Source organism: Podarcis pityusensis, assembly GCF_964106645.2.
Source record: "Podarcis pityusensis genome assembly, chromosome: 14".
Taxonomy (NCBI): domain Eukaryota; kingdom Metazoa; phylum Chordata; class Lepidosauria; order Squamata; family Lacertidae; genus Podarcis; species Podarcis pityusensis.
The window spans coordinates 18,473,371-18,489,710 of NC_138039.1; the positions used below are offsets into that span (position 1 = coordinate 18,473,371).

Here is a 16,340-nt window from a genome sequence, read left to right on the forward strand (position 1 = left end):
GATACCGGAAGCGCGGCCTGTTACTTTCTTGAAGGTTTTTCACACAACTGGTCTTTTGCAAAGGCTTTGTACCTTACACTAACAATGTCATGCCAACTCTAATGAGGCAGAGTCATTTCTCCCGAGACAGGATATGGCAAGTTAAATCTGATAACTATTTTTGGCTTAACATTATGTATGCATTAGAGCACTGCCTTTGAGGGACTGCTCAATACAGCGCTGACCAAGCCTGCTAAATCTCTAAAAAACAGGGATGGGGAACCCCCAGCCTGCAGGCCGAATTTGGACCACCAGGCCTCCCTGTGTGGCCCACAACGATGTTTTCACCAAACTATGCCCACCTGCCCCACACCTCATACATGACTTCAGGTGCAGGGCAAGTAAAGGCACAGCTGAATCCCACGGATGGAAACTAGGATTGAACCATGCAACAGCTGTTCAATCCTGCTTAGTTTGGGTGTATGAGCAATGACCTCGCTGGTGTACCTGAACCCCGCAGCAAGCAGGACGGAACTGCTTGCGCGTCATTATAATGCCAGATGATTGGCAGGTGGGTGGAGATAAAGATCTGCCCTGCTTGGCCGAAAATCTCCACCCCCCTTGCCTGAAAGATCAAAATTATTTGATCAGAATACTGCAAAACAGAAGCCTTTACAAGGCTGGATTGGGAAACAAGCAGTATGTTTCCGAGCACAATTCAAAGTGTTGGTGCTTTTAAAGCCCTAAATGGCCTCAGCCCAGTATACCTGAAGGAGCATCTCCACCCCCATCATTCAGCTCACTGCGAAAAGTGAAGCTACAGGGAATCAGGCAGAGGGCCTTCTCGGTAGTGGCGCCCACCCTGTGGAATGCCCTCCCATCAAATGTCAAGGAAATAAACAACTATCTGACTTTTAGAAGACATCTGACGGCAGCCCTGTTTAGGGAAGTTTTTAATGTTTGACGTTTTGTCACTTTTTTATATATTCTGCTGGGAGCCACCCAGAGTGGCTGGGGAAACCCAACCAGATGGGCAGGGTATAAATACTGTAATGAATTATTATTATTATTATTATTATTATTATTATTATAGCTGGCACCTGTCACAAAGACACCAGCCTACTGCCTTCTAAACTATCTCAAGTGTTAAAAATAATTAAATTGCTGCAATCCCAAAGCTCTACACATAGAGCCTTGCACATCCCAGGGCTGCCTTGTGCCTTGCCATATGTCAAAGAATATTCTGTGCACACAACGAGGAAACTGCTACTCACAGAGAACACTCTGACACAGAAAACAGGAGAGTATTCCCTATGTGTGCAGTTGCTGGCTAAGCTATCCTAATATTCCAGCGGGTCTAGCCAGGCAGACAAGCCTCTAGATGCCAAAGACTAAATTCCTCCGACTGCTCCATCTTCTCTAAGAGTTGCACCAAATTAACTTTTAGTCAGAGTAGACCCACTGAAATTAACAGCTCTAAGTTACTCATGAATTTCAATGGGCCTATGCTAAGTAGGACTAACACTACACAGAACCTTAAATTTCCTTCAGTGGCACCTGTCTTTATGCGTGGATCAGACAGGTCTACAGAAAGAGAAGACAATTGGCCAAAGGAAAAGAGTGAAGGTGGATGAAAAGGACTGGAAGAAGCAATTCCTGAGATGGAAAGCAGGGAGGAGAACAGGAAGAAATCTGAGAGGGGATAGAAAACTGAGTGAGAAACTAAGCAGAGGAGAACTCTTATCATGACCAGGAACTGACAACTAAAGGACAGCTGAAATTCACAACTGGCTGATTTGAAATCACCCAATTTTAGGTTTCAGGATTCTAGAAATGTTACAGCACAAAGATGGATTACTTCAAGTATTTTAGCTGAAGAATTCTATTGTTTTTTTCCAGAGCCTGCAAGTTCTTCTTAGCAACTCACCCTCAGCTCTACTTCTTTGCCCAGTAAATCAAAGAGAGATGCTCCTTTGGAAGTGATTTCTGAAGCAAGCTGCCTGGCCGTCTTCAAATCGCTGATCTAGATAAACATCAGAAAAAGAAGAGCTTTACCTTCATGAAAATTCAAGGGGTGGGGGGAAGATAAGGATATTTCTAGTGAAACCACCATATCTGGTCAGTTCTGCAACTGGAAGGGTATGTCTCAAAACACATAAAAAGAAGAGATCATATCTACACCAATTATGGTGGAAACAAATCATGCTTTAAAGGGACAAGCTGCATATCATGCTATTTAGACCTGAGGGTATAGGATGGTATACAATATTTATTATTATTATTATGTTGTTGTTGTTGTTGTTGTTGTTGTTGTTGTTGTTGTTGTTGTCATCGTCCACTTTTATTCTGAAAAAAAGAGCAGCCATGTGAGACCCCAATCCAGATTGGAGATCTGACTGTTCCCCATCAACAATCCTCCAATTTTCTCTCTGCTGTTTGCCATGAACAACATCTCTGTGAACAAGTAGCAACCGGGGCGGGGGTGATGTTCAGCTACAAACTGATGTGGAACTGAAATCTGCATCGGGAGCACATTTTGGATTAGGACCTCCCATGGATACTTTTCCTTTAAAAAAAAGCAGTTAGTTTAAGCACACTTTTAAATAAGTGTGAACAATATGAAATGTGTATTCCAGCCCAAAGATACTTTTAAGCAAGTAAATGAAATCATACCCGTAAATGAATTTTTTACATTGCCAAAAAAGAACATTTCCTGAGTAGGAGGAGGTCATCTTAAATTAATGAGCTGCAGCTTCCATTCAAAAGAGTCATTTTCTCAAGACGCTTATAGTTAGTATATTTTCGCACAAAAGTTGGGAGAGGATGAGAGAGATAAATGAGTTAAGCGGATTGGCACAACCTTAAAACCTGCAGTTCTTCTGGTCTCCAATGGCAACTACCAATTATCGTACAAAGACTAGATATGCCATGATGGGGTGTACACACAACCTACTCTAGTCTCTTTGTTGCCTTGGGGCTCCTGGCCCTTTATAGGAGTAGAGAGCCAGCCTGAGGTGGTGGAGAGCCACAAGGCTTCCACATCAAAGGAAATTAGCCTTCCTGCTGTGGGGCAACAAAACACACAAGGTCTGTCACCTTGGATGAAGATCAGCACAGCCAAAGCATCAGGATGGTGGCCCATCTTGTCCAACATCCTGTTCACACAGTGGTCGATGAGATGCCTCTTCTGGGAAGGATGCAAGCAGGCCGTGAGCACAACAGCATTCTCCCCTCCTGCAGTTTCCAGCAACTGGTATTCAAAATCATACTCCTTCTTACAGTGGAGGTAGAACGTAGTCATCCTGGCTAGTAGCTACTGACAACCTTATCCTACATGAATCTGTCTAGTCCTCTCTTAAAGCAATCAAAACAGGTGGCTATCACTACCACTTGTGGGAGCAAATTCCATTGTTCAACTATGTGCTGTGTGAAGAAGTTACTTCTTTTTATCTGTCCTGAATCCTCTGGCATCCAGCTTCATTGGATTTTTATTCATCTGAGAGAAACGACAGCTGTGGAAGAAGGCGAAGCAAGAGAAGAGACAGTGGGGGTGGGCAACCTCCCCGCTCCATCACAGTTGGCTTGATCCATTTACAGATTCATAATTACTAATACTCTTACAAAACATTTTTTTTGTATGCAATGTGCAGACTCATTGACAGGCCAGGAAGAAAGGCCAGACACACTAAGTAATGGGAGGGCAGAAAAGTATAAAAACAGCTGGAAGCCAGAATGTGAACATATTCTTGGTGATAGTGATACTTTTTCTGAAAACCTGGGAGATGGAAGACTAATGGGTTGGAAATTGGGGCAATCTCACAGTAAATTTGGGCCGTAATCCTCAGGTCACATCCTCCAGATAAGCCCATGGATGATAGATGCTAAGAATGTAGGGAACAAAGCAGTCAGCTTATTATTTATATGTATACTTTGCGTTTTTGCCAAATCTTTTCTGAAGAGGATGGCAGTGACGAAAGAAGCCATAGTTAACACATACAATAGTAACAAAATTAATAAAAATAAAAATATAAATAAATATATATAGTACAGTAACCTCAACAAAAAACCTAGCAAAAAAGAATTTGCAACCAACACCGTGAAATGTACCGTATTTTTCGCCCTATAGGGCGCACTGGCCCATAGGGTGCACTTTTTGGGGGGAGGGGAGGAAATAAAGAAAAAAAATTATTCCCCCCCCCCCCGAGCCCCAAAGAGCAAAGAAGCCATGACAGCGAGCGGGATGGATCCCGCTAGCTGTCCTGGCTTCGTTTTTAGCCTCGGGGCTGGGAGTCTGGGAGCAAAGGCGAGGTTGTGCAACCTCACCATCACTCCTGGAGCTTGCCGGGCTGGGGGTGGGGGAAGCCCGAGCTTCCCCCAACCCCAGTCCTCAGAACGGGTCCAGGAGCGAAGGCGAGGTTGCACAACCTCGCCATCGCTCCCGAAGCTTTCTGTCCGCAAGCCTTGGGAGCCCGGCGGGAACTCCCGCCAGGCTCCCAAGGCTTGCGGATAGCTTTCTGAAGCCTGGAAAGCAAGAGGGGTCCGTGCGCACTGACCCCTCTCGCTCTCCAGGCTTCAGCGAAAGCCTGCATTCGCCCCATAGGACGCACACACATTTCCCCTTCATTTTTGGAGGGAAAAAGTGCGTCCTATAGGGCGAAAAATACGGTAGGTGTTTGAGATACACTTGTAAACCTCAGTGGGTCTCACTGGAGAGAAAGTTCCGTAACACCAGAACCACTGCTGAATTGGTCTTGGAGCCAATACTCAAAGGATATTCATCTGTGATTCTCTTATGAGTACTGGCTCCCAGTCTCAAATACAGGAAAAAACTTTAAAAAAATAGTGAATAGTGTGAGAAATACTGCAATTGTCTTCAATAACACATCCCAGGCCTAAAGCGGACTATACCACTTCAGACTATAAGGGGAGCTTCAAAGGAATGACTGCTCCTCCATACCATTAAAAAAATAAAAATAAATCATCGCATATGGAAAAATAGCATGTCAGGAAGAAGGCTAGTTTATTATATACAGGAATATATTATATGCTGTACGGAGGAGCACCCCATTATATGATCCCCCATCAGTGGTACGGGCCAGAGACAAGCAGACCACCTCCATAAGGACTAGCTCCAAACCACTGCTGATCAAATCAAACTTTGCATCAAATCAGGGACCAGTCCCCAGAATTCCCCACGCCAACTGTTTTAATCAACTAGGGTTGAATGTGTGGTTAACACATCTCTAGATTGTACACATTACTTCAAAACAACAACACAGGGCTTCTACAGCTAGTGTGAATTGGCTAGGTGGCCCTTTGTCTCAACTTAATCTGGTTGACAGAGAAGTTGTGAGGCTAAAATAATACTCTAGCGTTCCTGAAAAGAAGAACAGGGCGCAAATGTAATAAATCTTGAAAAGAAAATGAAAGAGAAAGAAGCACAAAGTTCCTTACTTTTGAGCCAAGGTCAAATTTGAATTTGCTCGTGTCTTCTTCACCCACGGCAGTTGCTTCCATTCCTTTGGTCTTCATAGCATTGTAAAGAACAGAGGTGATCTTTAAGAGTTCCTTCACTGCATAGCCATCTGCTTGGTAGAGCTTCTTGGTGTTGAGCTTGATGTGAGCTTTTGTCGCCTATTAGAAAACCAAAAATAAATGCTGATTTGTTTTACTGTATTTTCTGTCCCACCTTTCTTCCATGACTGAACTTAAGATGATATATATAGCGTTCCCAAGCAGTCTCCCATCCAGATCTGGATCTGCTTTGGCTTTCATAAAGCTGCTTCATCATGTTTTTGGCCATGCTCTGGGATCGCCAGACTCTGAAGAGGCAGATCTCAAACACCTTCTCCAAGAACACAACTTATATATCTTAGCGAGTGTTTCCATTTTTAAAAGACGCTTTTGCCCATGCAATAGTTGTAACACAGTAATTCAGATTGCAAAAATACAGCTCAAGCCGTTCCCTGATGCTGTCAGGATAAAAATGACCCTTATACAGCAAACGCCCTTGGCATCAAGTGGTTCCTTAATTAGCCCAAAGAGAAAACTCAGCACAGCAAACTTTGTTAATCTACTTCGCCAGGGGTGGAACTGCAGCTGATCAGCCTTTGCTTAATTGGCACTTAAGTGCTGCCCACCCGTGCCCACCTTCCACACAGAGGTCAGTGGCTTCCCAACCCCACTGTGAATTGCCGTAATGAGATCATTTACCTTAATGAATTCTTCCCTTTCAATGATTCTTGTGGACAGGCAATTCAACATTTATCTATTAAATTACTCTGTTTTGATTTCTCTCCCTGGTATTTGCCATGAAATCAATCCAACACTTCTCCGTGAACACACATAAACATTTACCATCTGGAAATTAAAAGGAAGGGTGTTGAGGAGGCGAGGGAGTTCCACAGTGGGGATCACCAGGAGAATGGAAGGTGCTGGCAGGGAACTGTATGTAGCAGTTCAGAGCATGGAAAAAAGCCAGAGGGGTTTCAAAATGGAAAATATTTATAAGTAGCAAAAGAATGAAAGCATAGAAAAACAAGTAATAATAAAGTAACAGGTTTGCATTTCAATATATTTACCCCTTGCCAAAAAACTGAAAACTCTTCACTTTTGGATCACACTTCTTGGAGTAACAACCCTCTAACCAAGAGGGTTGTTACTCAAATGCCTGGGTGCGTGTAGCAGAATCACAGTTTACAGGAATAGCAAATTAATGAAAGGAAGAAAATAGAGGCGAGGATATTGGGGCTGCCATCTATGGATAATTCTCCAGTTTGTTTCTGAACAAGTATGAAGTGAGATACAATCCTGCGATCTTGTCTATCTTCATCTATTTTATTTCCACAACTTTGTTGCTGTATATACAAGTGGTCACAGCTTGGGTGACTTGCATTTTGTATTGTGTACACATATATTTGCATATGCTGACATGTTTATGTTTCAATAATCACTTCTGTTTTGTTACTTGGGTTCCTGTGACTTTGTCTTTTAGCTACTCATAGTTCACTCCATGACATGAGTGGATACTCAAGGAACTAAAATCATAGATGGGGATGGTGTGGGCCAGGGTGGTGGAAGAAAGGTTTGCCTTGAGAGGCTCTTGGCAGAAAGGTGACATATCCCCCTGCTAAGCAAGATGGAAATATTTTCACACCGCAAACATCAGTGCCTGCAGACAACACAATTTGCTTTGGACAAACCACTAGGGAGAAAAAGCAGGGAAAGTGCACAGCAGGAGGGGAGACCTGCAAGGAGGAGGTTTCAACAGCCCAGGTGAAGTTTAGCCCAGTGATAAAAGCTTCAGCAGGAAGGTACAACAAGGAATGGCTACTTTAGAAATGCTGAAACCGAAGAAGAGGAAAGATCAAGTGATTGCCTGATGTGAGGATTACATGAAACAACCTCAGCAAGAATAGAGAAAATGTAATTGCTAGACTAAAAATGGCAATTCTTTATAGACACTGAAAAGACCTAAGCAATTTTTGAGCAGCCCAGAAAAGGAAGAAGTGGTCAGCACGCATTGGCAAGAAAAAGTATCATGGGCAATTGTTTAAAAACAACAACAAGCAAAATGTTTTTCCTTCTATTTCTTTCAGCCAGAAGATTGTGAAGTGTTGCTTCATGACAGCATTGAGTGCAAAGTTTTGAAAGAATAATTTCTATATTGGTAGCACCTACAATGTCAGTTTCACTGGGAGGCTGATGGAAAGCAATCTGAAGGTATTGTTAAAAACTGAAGTGCTACAGATCCATTTAAAAAACGAAGAGGAAAAATCAATAATTGTTATGGAAACAGAGACCAAAGTTAGTAATGAGAAAAATAATGTACTTTCTGTATTTCTCAAAATAGCAATAAAAGTGCCAGTCCTATAAGTTTAGAAATCAAACACTTGAGCGATATTCACATCTGCTACCAGCAAAACATTTGCAAAGGTCAACAGTTCTTCCTAGTCTATCGCTTTAAGATTGACTCAATTACACCAGCAACATTTCAGAACCTTCATCTTATTCTGGTACCCACTCTTGTTCGTTTTAATTTCTACTGGATGTGCTCCACAGAACAACAGGAAAATAAAACTATCCAATATGGACAGCAGAAGCAGTGTGTAAGACTCACTTCCAGGGAAATTTATTTTCAATAGTAGTAAATCAGTGCCTTGACCTTGCTTGGTGATGTCTCTGCTTTTTAAGATGCTGTCTAGGTTTCTCATTGCTTTCTCCCAAGAAGCAGACGTCTTTTAATTTCGTGACTGCTGTTACCATCTGCAGTGATCATGGAACCCAAGAAAGTAGCCGGGGAGAAATGTTCAAGAAGTGCACAAACAGGACATCTAAGGCAACACAGAGCTCTGCTGGTCCTGCTGCCCATCAACTGCCTCTTAATTGGAATGTTTCATTTAGCTAATGGCCAGTGACAGGCACATCCTTCTTTTAATGTTACCTCAGCCAGAGGCCATCACCCCATCTTGCAGCAGATCATTCCATTAATTTAATTATGCTAGATGTATGGATGTACTTTTTGTGATCTGTCCTGACCCTACAGTAACCAATTTCATTGGATGACCCAGTTCTAGTGTTACAAAAGACAGAGAAATTTCTATCGATGCATGATATGGAGAAAGTGGATAATTTGACAACTTTTTATCATGTTGCCCTTAGTCATCTTTTTCTAACATAAAAAGCTCCAAATGCCTCACACCTTTCCTTGCAGGAAAAATGCTCCATTAACCTGATCATTTTGCTGCCATTTTCTGTACCTCTGTATCTCTACAGTTTCCTTTTTTGAGATGAAATGACTGGAACTGGGTTCAGTACAATACTGGGATTTTTAAATTTTCTGTCCCTTTACTAGTAATCCCCAATATGGAATATGCCTTTTTCACAGTTGATACTCACAGAGTTGACAATATTGTTGAGCCCCAAGATCTCTTTCCTGGTTAGTCATCATCAGTTCAGAGGATGGCTGAACATGTCACCATATATGTGAAGTTATGGTGGTTTGTGCATAACTTTACACTTAATTATACTGAACCTCATTTGCCATTTTGCTGCCTATTCACCCAGTTGGAGAAATCCTTTAGGAGCTCTTCACAGTCTACCTGAGTCATCACCATCACCATCTACTATATATTTTAGAATATGGTTCTCTATGCATTCGGATGTCTCTTGAAAGATCATCACCAAGCTCAGCATGAGGGTGCCAAACACCATTGTGAATTAAGACGGCAGTCCGAAATATTACTTTAGTGTGCCTTCACCTCATTTTTGGCTGATTTCAAACTTGGCACGAGGGTTCGTGTAGTGGGGCAGTAGTTTTATTTGGGGTGTGTGTGTTTGTATTTATTGAAGATTTTCTTAGGTTACAAAAGTACATACATCGTCTCTCTTTTCAGATCATAAAGTCCTTTTTTCAGATCATTTATAGTCAATGTTAGACTTTAATATTGTATACAGTATAAGGTTGGGGGGGGGAGACATAAGGGGGGCTGAAAGAAGGGGGTGGCAGCAGTTTTGGTTGACAATGTGCCACTGGCCACCATTCTGAATCAAGATGAAGGACCAAAACCATGACTATGGTGTGACTGCCTGATCTTTTGGCAGCCATTTTGGATGCTGCTGAAGAAATAGTTGCCCTGCTTTTCAACATTGTACCTAGTAACTTATTTTTTCTTCTTCCAGGACCACAGCTACATTTCCCCAATGCCAATGGCGCTGATGTGTACCACAAGTCCAACCTTATCAACCAGACAACGCTTCACAAACCCATCCATTACAGAGCCAAAGCCATAGTTCTATGTTAAGAGTGAGTCATCACATTACACCAATAGAAGGATATTTATAAAGACCGAATCATCCGCTGTCAAGAAAGTCTTTAATATTTTCAGTCTCAGGATCTATATTTAGCCTCCACTTGCAACACAAGACCAATTCTCCTTAGTGTATTCCTGGGCAGTTATTTTAAACCTATAGGAACCTTATTTTACATTGTTTTCATTTGGAATTAAAGTCACAGTGGAAAGGATGTGTCAATCAATAAAATGCTAGCAAGACTCGGCAAGGCAAGAGGAGACCTGCTGGTCTCTCCCCCTCACTTCATGGTAAAGCGTAAAATAAATAGACTCACCATAAATTGAGCAACTGCTTTAATGAAAAAGACCCGATCCTGCTCCGTATCAACATCTGAAGGAATATCAGTCTGAGGCTCATACCTGCAAAATGAAACAGCTCTAACAGTTTAAAAGGTATGCTGATAGAACATATTATTTTACCCAAATGTTTCAAACTGACAAAGAACTTTTAAAAAGAAAAATACATACTGAATACCTAAAAATCAACACAGGCAGTCAACAAAAGGCAAGAGTAAGAGCCCCAATACATCAAGAAGCAAGAAACAGATCCCAGGCCAGTGCAACCACTCACTGGGAAGTACAAATGCCCTCTGAAACAAGACAGTCCTAGCTTGACCCTAGAAAACCAGCAGCAATAAGGGATTTGTAGAGCCAGTTTTTTGCAGTCTTGGAGGACCACTACAATAAGGTCCCACATGAAGACAAACTTTGTATTTGTGGTCAACCTCAGGTGGAAGACATTCTGAAACCTTCATTCACAAAAGCAAGCATGTATACCCTAGCAGAAATGGTCGTGTTTCTTTTGCATGACAACAATAGTTTTGTAACACAGAAGTGGTCTTCTATGTACTAGCCGCAAAAAGAAAAATCAGGAAAAGGGATTTAGATGAAATCGTTATAAATTGTTGTGGTGATTTGGAGGCTTAATTCGAAATCAAGCTGCATATGAGTTTATTAGTGTCTCTGGTAACCTCTCTCTTACATCATAGATCTTGGCTCATATTATTGATGTATTATTATTATTATTATTATTAATTAAATTTGTATACCACCCTTTTCCTGTAGCTCACCTGTAGTGTCTCACTAGGGTGGATGTATGATCTGTATTGTTCTATTGGTACTGTTGCTGCAGGTTTGTCATGGCCTTTGGCTAGAACAATAAACTTACATTGTGTTTGATTTGAGAAAACAGTGTGAGGCTATTTTAATCTCAGTAACATGTATGACTTTGAACTGAGGAAGAGCCAAGGGTTTAAGTTGCTCAAGTATGAAAGAAAGCTTCAAAGATGTTCTAGAAGCAGAACCAATGCTATTTTTTGTGGGCTTGAGATCTTGTAGAAAAAAACAGCATCTAAAGTTCATCTATAAGCCTGTTCTTTTCCAAAGATCCAAGTATTCCTCTGGTGATTATCACATTTTATCTGATATTTGCTTTCAAATGAGGATAAAGTACCAACCTTTTCACCAGCCAAATGAGTATCTCTGAAACCAGCATGAAGTTTGGAGTGCGAAAGTTCTCCATCGAGATGAGCCGGGGATAGCCTAGAGCCCTCATCATCTCAGTAAAATCTTGAGAAACAAATATGCAATTTTTTAATGTATACAGCATCGTGATCTCCTGTCCTTACATCTCGATATCAAGGGCAAAACAGTTTTTCCAATTATACACGGGATAGGTATCTTGTAGATCATACATATATTCTCTAACTCACTAGTCATCAACTAATGAATTATGACCTAATACTAGGCCTATGGTGGGTAGCAGCAACAACACAACTTTCTTTCTAAGAAGAGAAAAACAGCAGACTGTGATAAAGAAAATGGCTTCTGGGCTGCATTTAAATGTTGATCCAGTGTCTGTGAAGTCTGCACTAAAGCTCTTCTAGTGCGAACTATTCTTCTCAAATAGTTGTACCCTGCAATGGTCAACCCTTCCTTGATCTTCTCTCATGGCTTTCCTATGAGAACTACCAGTGTGAGCAAAGCCAGGGCAGCAATTTCAGAAACAGGGTTAATTCCAGTTGAGTTTATGGGCACTGGACATGCATAATGGCAAAGGACAGGAGTTTTCAAGGGTGCTGCTGAATCTGTGCACCACATTTCAGAGCAGGAAGTGCCAGCAAATGAAAATGAATTGGCTGTCATCCTGTTGCTTTCCATAGTTCATTAACTAGAAGGACAGTGTTTATTGTTTGGCAACTGGGGAAATTTGACAGGAAATTAGTAACTAACCGATGTTAACAAGTCAGTCACAAGTCTGAGAAGAACAAACTGAATTCAGTTGTGCATAAAAGGTAAAGGGACCCCTGACCATTAGGTCCAGTCGTGGCCGACTCTGGGGTTGCGGTGCTCATCTCGCTTTATTGGCCAAGGGAGCCAGCGTACAGCTTCCGGGTCATGCGGCCAGCATGACTAAGTCACTTCTGGCGAACCAGAGCAGCACACAGAAACGCCGTTTACCTTCCCGCCGGAGCAGTACCTATTTACCAGTATCTACTTGCACTTTGATGTGCTTTCAGACTGTTAGGTTGGCAGGAGAAACGGGAGCTCACCCCATCATGGGGATTCGAACCATCGACCTTCTGATTGGCAAGTCCTAGGCTCTGTGGTTTAACCCACAGCGCCACCCACGTCCCTCTCAGTTGTGCATAGATATCAATTTTTTTTAAAAAAAAGCCACCAAAGAGAACTACAGCATAATTTCTGATGTGCTTTTTAAGACATGAGCCATAAATAATTATGTGTACCTATGATGATGGTGCCTGGAACTGCCTCTCTTCAGAGCTCAAACTACCAAAGGGACCAGCCCCTGTAATTTTTGTGTGCCAGCTTGTTCATCAAATGCAGGGATAGCCAATGCTGAGCATTTCAGATATGCTGGACTACAGCTCCCTTAATCCCTCACCACTGACAATGCTGGTCGATGAGTTGTAGTTCAAAACATCTGCAAAGCACCACACTGGTTATCAGTAACCTACTGTTTTTAGAAGACTAAGAGGAAAGGACATGGCATTGGAGGTAAACCAGAGTTGAGGTTTGTGGGTTTCATAGGCCCCACTTTTCCCCATATAACTCAAACAATACCTTCCTGCCCACCTGCCATCTTCAAAATATCACCTCCCTCTCTTCTTAAAAATCTCTCCTCAGAACCTACCTTTTACCTGCAGTCTTTCCTTGCAGCCTCAAATCAGAAGTGTGAAACCTATGGGTCCTCCATATTTTGCTAAACTAAAACCTGCCATCATCACTGACCATCAGCCATGCCAGATGGGAGTGATGGAGGCTGGGGTCCAAGAACAACTGAATAGCCACAGGTTCTTAATCCCTGCCTTTGATCTCTGCACCTGAAACCAAGACTAAAATACTGCAGATTTTAAAACTATCATTTTAGCTATTGTTTTTGGTTATGGCCTTATTGGATTTTACGTTGCAAGCAGCCACCCTTCAAGGAGGAAGGGCAAGATATAAGTAAACCCATATGCTTCTCCTGTTTACTTCCCTGCTCCAGTCAATCTTCTTTCCCTCCATATTTTGCAACTGTTGTGCTTAAGTTTGTAAGCTCCTTGGGGCAAGGACACCATCCTCTTCTTATTACGTAGGAAGTTCCATGCACGTTATTATTTACACATCACCCTCAATATACATGGCATTTTGCAGAGGTTATTGTGCCAATGTGAGATCTGCACACAAAGCTTTTGCAATTTAAACTTTGACAGGCAGAAACATTAAATGTAAGTTGTGGCCAGGTTTTGAAAGGAAGGGTAAAAAATGCAATTACATGTTTTAAGGCTTGCACAGATTTGAGGATGCGTATTGGTGGATTTAGCCAGAGGATTCCAACCTTTTTGAATCCACGGCTCCCTTGACCAACTACATTTTTTCTGCAGCACCCCTGTGGGGCTCAGGAGCCCAGTTATGTCACCCGTTGCTTGCAGAGCTGGCAGCCTCTCACTCTTTTTCAAACACCATCCCTTGTGGAGTGTTCCCTCAGCCTCCTCTCCTTTCCCCTCATCTTGGGAGTCCTCAGGGCAGCTGCTGCCACCGCCCTTGGTTTCTAAGCTGCCACCTCCCCCACACACCCCAAAGAGAGGTGCCTCCTCACACTGCCCCACAGATGCCTTGGAAGATGATGCCCCCAATGGAGTCCGGTGAATGTGAGGCCAGGACTTACTTTGGGAGGCAGCAGTGGCAGCAGCGGGTACCGCCAGGCCTGCATAGCAAAAAGGCTCCCTTTCAGTGCCGGGCACTCAGCTCCCAGGCAGGGATTGTACACAGCAAGCACAAGAAAAGCCAGCACAGTGCCTGCCCGGCCTCCCACTTGTCTGTCCAGACTGGCTGGCTGGGCTCCCTTACCCACTGGCTTGCTGACTCCGAGGCTGCCTCAGTTCCTGGCAACCAGCACCCCCTGGCCAGCCCCAGAGGCACCATTTGCCTGCAGAACTTGTAGCCAGGGCTGCTGCAACAAACAGCTGTGCAAGCCTTTGGGTGGCAGAAACGTGAGAAGGCATCAAAGGGGGCACCCCTGACCATCCTTCAAGGCACCCAGGGTGCCACGGCACACTGGTTGAAAACCACTGGGTTAAGCAATAGGCTTCATGGCAAAGGCGAGTTTTGAAGGGTCTGGTAAAAGTGTGACCCAATAGGATTTAATACAGATCCTCCTGAACTACCATAATACCTGAGGTATGTTCGCATCCCATGTAACTTAAGACCCCATAAGAGCCACATTTCTGCAAGCCTTCTGCACAAGATGCAATTTTTAGCATGCATTCTATAGACACAAGCATAAGCTTTGAATTCGGAGTGGGGTGGATCACGTGTAAAATTATGCAGATTTAAGAGGATTACAAGGGACGTGGGTGGCGCTGTGGTGTAAACCATTGAGCCTAGGGCTTGCGGATCGGAAGGTCGGTGGTTCGAATCCCCGCGACGGGGTGAGTTCCCGTTGTTCAGTCCCAGCTCCTGCCCACCTAGCAGTTCAAAAGCACGTCAAGTGAAAGTAGATAAATAGGTACCGCTCCGGCGGGAAGGTAAACGGCGTTTCCGTGCGCTGCTCTGGTTCGCCAGAAGCAGCTTAGTCTGCGGACTAACGCTGGCTCCCTCGGCCAGTAAAGCGAGATGAACGCCACAACCCCAGAGTCGTCCGTGATTGGACCTAATGCTCGGGGTCCCTTTACCTTTACCTAAGAGGATTACAGACATGGTCAACCACAGGCCTGATCAACTTTGCGAGCCAATGTGAGCAGACGCGTGCTGGACTACGGTCAGGAAACCCAGATTCAAATCCCCCTTTAGCTATGAAGCTCACTGGGTGACCCTGGCTAGTCAAGAGTCTCTCAGCCTAACTAGCCTTCCTCACAGGGTTGTTGCAATGAGGAAACGAGAGCGCGGGATGGGGGCGTGTAGGCTGCCCTGAGCTCCTCAGGAAAGGTGGAATCATAACAATGATTAATAATTAACTCCCACATTGGTGGTACGATCAGCGATGCCCGGGAACAGATCGGATGTTGGACACTGCATCTCTGTGGAGCTATATAGCGGGCAGCCGTTCCTTCAGGCACATCGGGAAGACAGAGGACGGGGAGGCGGGTGGGACTCCAAACGAAACAAAGGCAAGTCGACTCACTCCGGAGGTCGCGAAAGGACATGGTGGCTCCAGGAAACGCTGCGAAATATCCTCTGCTGTTTTGACTCACTCGGCTAACGCTACACTCGCCGAGGCTTCCCCGCGCAGCTTTTCGAGACCAGGCCGCGGCGCTTTGGTCGCTATGACAACAAGGCTACGGCGCGCCGCCGGGCTCAAACCGCGCAGGAAGACGAAGAAACGCCTTTGAAAGAAACGAGCGATAAATCGAATGCCAGGCACAGACGCGGAAATGGGCGGGGCTAGCCTAGAATCGCAGCTGCTTCTGAGGCCCTGTGACAAGAGAGGGGCGTGGCTTAGCTGGTCGTCGGAGACAGCCATACAAGCAGAGTTTTTTATTTGCATACGTCATGAGTGTAGGCGGGTGGGGGGGCAGCTGCCCAACCCTAAATCAATAAATATACATAGCAAACTGAGGTTCTGCCCTCACTAACAAAAGGCCTGTCCCCCTAACAAAATCCTGGCTATTGCCATGGCGTACGTTTTATCTGCATTCATTCATTCATTCATTTATTTATTTTAATCTCTACCAGATTTGCAATATTTACTTTATGTGCAATATTCCTTGGCTGCCTTTCAAAAAAAATTATAAAAACTTTACCAGTCAATCCCTCTTCCTACAGAACTCTGGGAATTGTAGTCACGTGAGGGGACCCATAACAAACTCCCAGCATTGTTTGACAGCAGCTATAAAGCTATAAAGTGGTATGATACTACTTTGAATGCATGGGAGCCTTATTCTGAGCCCCAGCTGCTGACACATTCACTATGAAGGTACGCGTTGACACCTACATGCAACATAGAATGAATCACATTCGTTTTCTGCCGGAGTAGCCTTAATGGTAATCTTTGCAAAGGAATAAGTG

General features: G+C 43.7%; 1 protein-coding gene across 3 annotated transcripts in view; it reads right to left on the minus strand.

The window, feature by feature from the left end:
* CLUAP1 (clusterin associated protein 1) overlaps positions 1 to 15,644 on the minus strand; it is a 54,751-nt gene extending 39,107 nt beyond the window's left edge. The window contains exons 1-5 of one of the 3 annotated variants that reach the window (XM_080982015.1): positions 15,457 to 15,644; positions 11,288 to 11,399; positions 10,106 to 10,190; positions 5,434 to 5,613; positions 1,907 to 2,002 (exon numbers count right to left, since the gene is read on the minus strand). In XM_080982015.1, coding sequence (XP_080838141.1) covers positions 1,907 to 2,002; positions 5,434 to 5,613; positions 10,106 to 10,190; positions 11,288 to 11,399; positions 15,457 to 15,478 — 495 coding nt within the window. In that variant the 5' untranslated portion in view covers positions 15,479 to 15,644. Of the gene's footprint in view, positions 1 to 1,906; positions 2,003 to 5,433; positions 5,614 to 10,105; positions 10,191 to 11,287; positions 11,400 to 15,296; positions 15,353 to 15,456 lie in introns of those variants that run through there. The other 2 variants (XM_080982017.1, XM_080982016.1) reach the window with 2 other exon arrangements.
* Between the last annotated feature and the right edge of the window lie 696 nt (positions 15,645 to 16,340).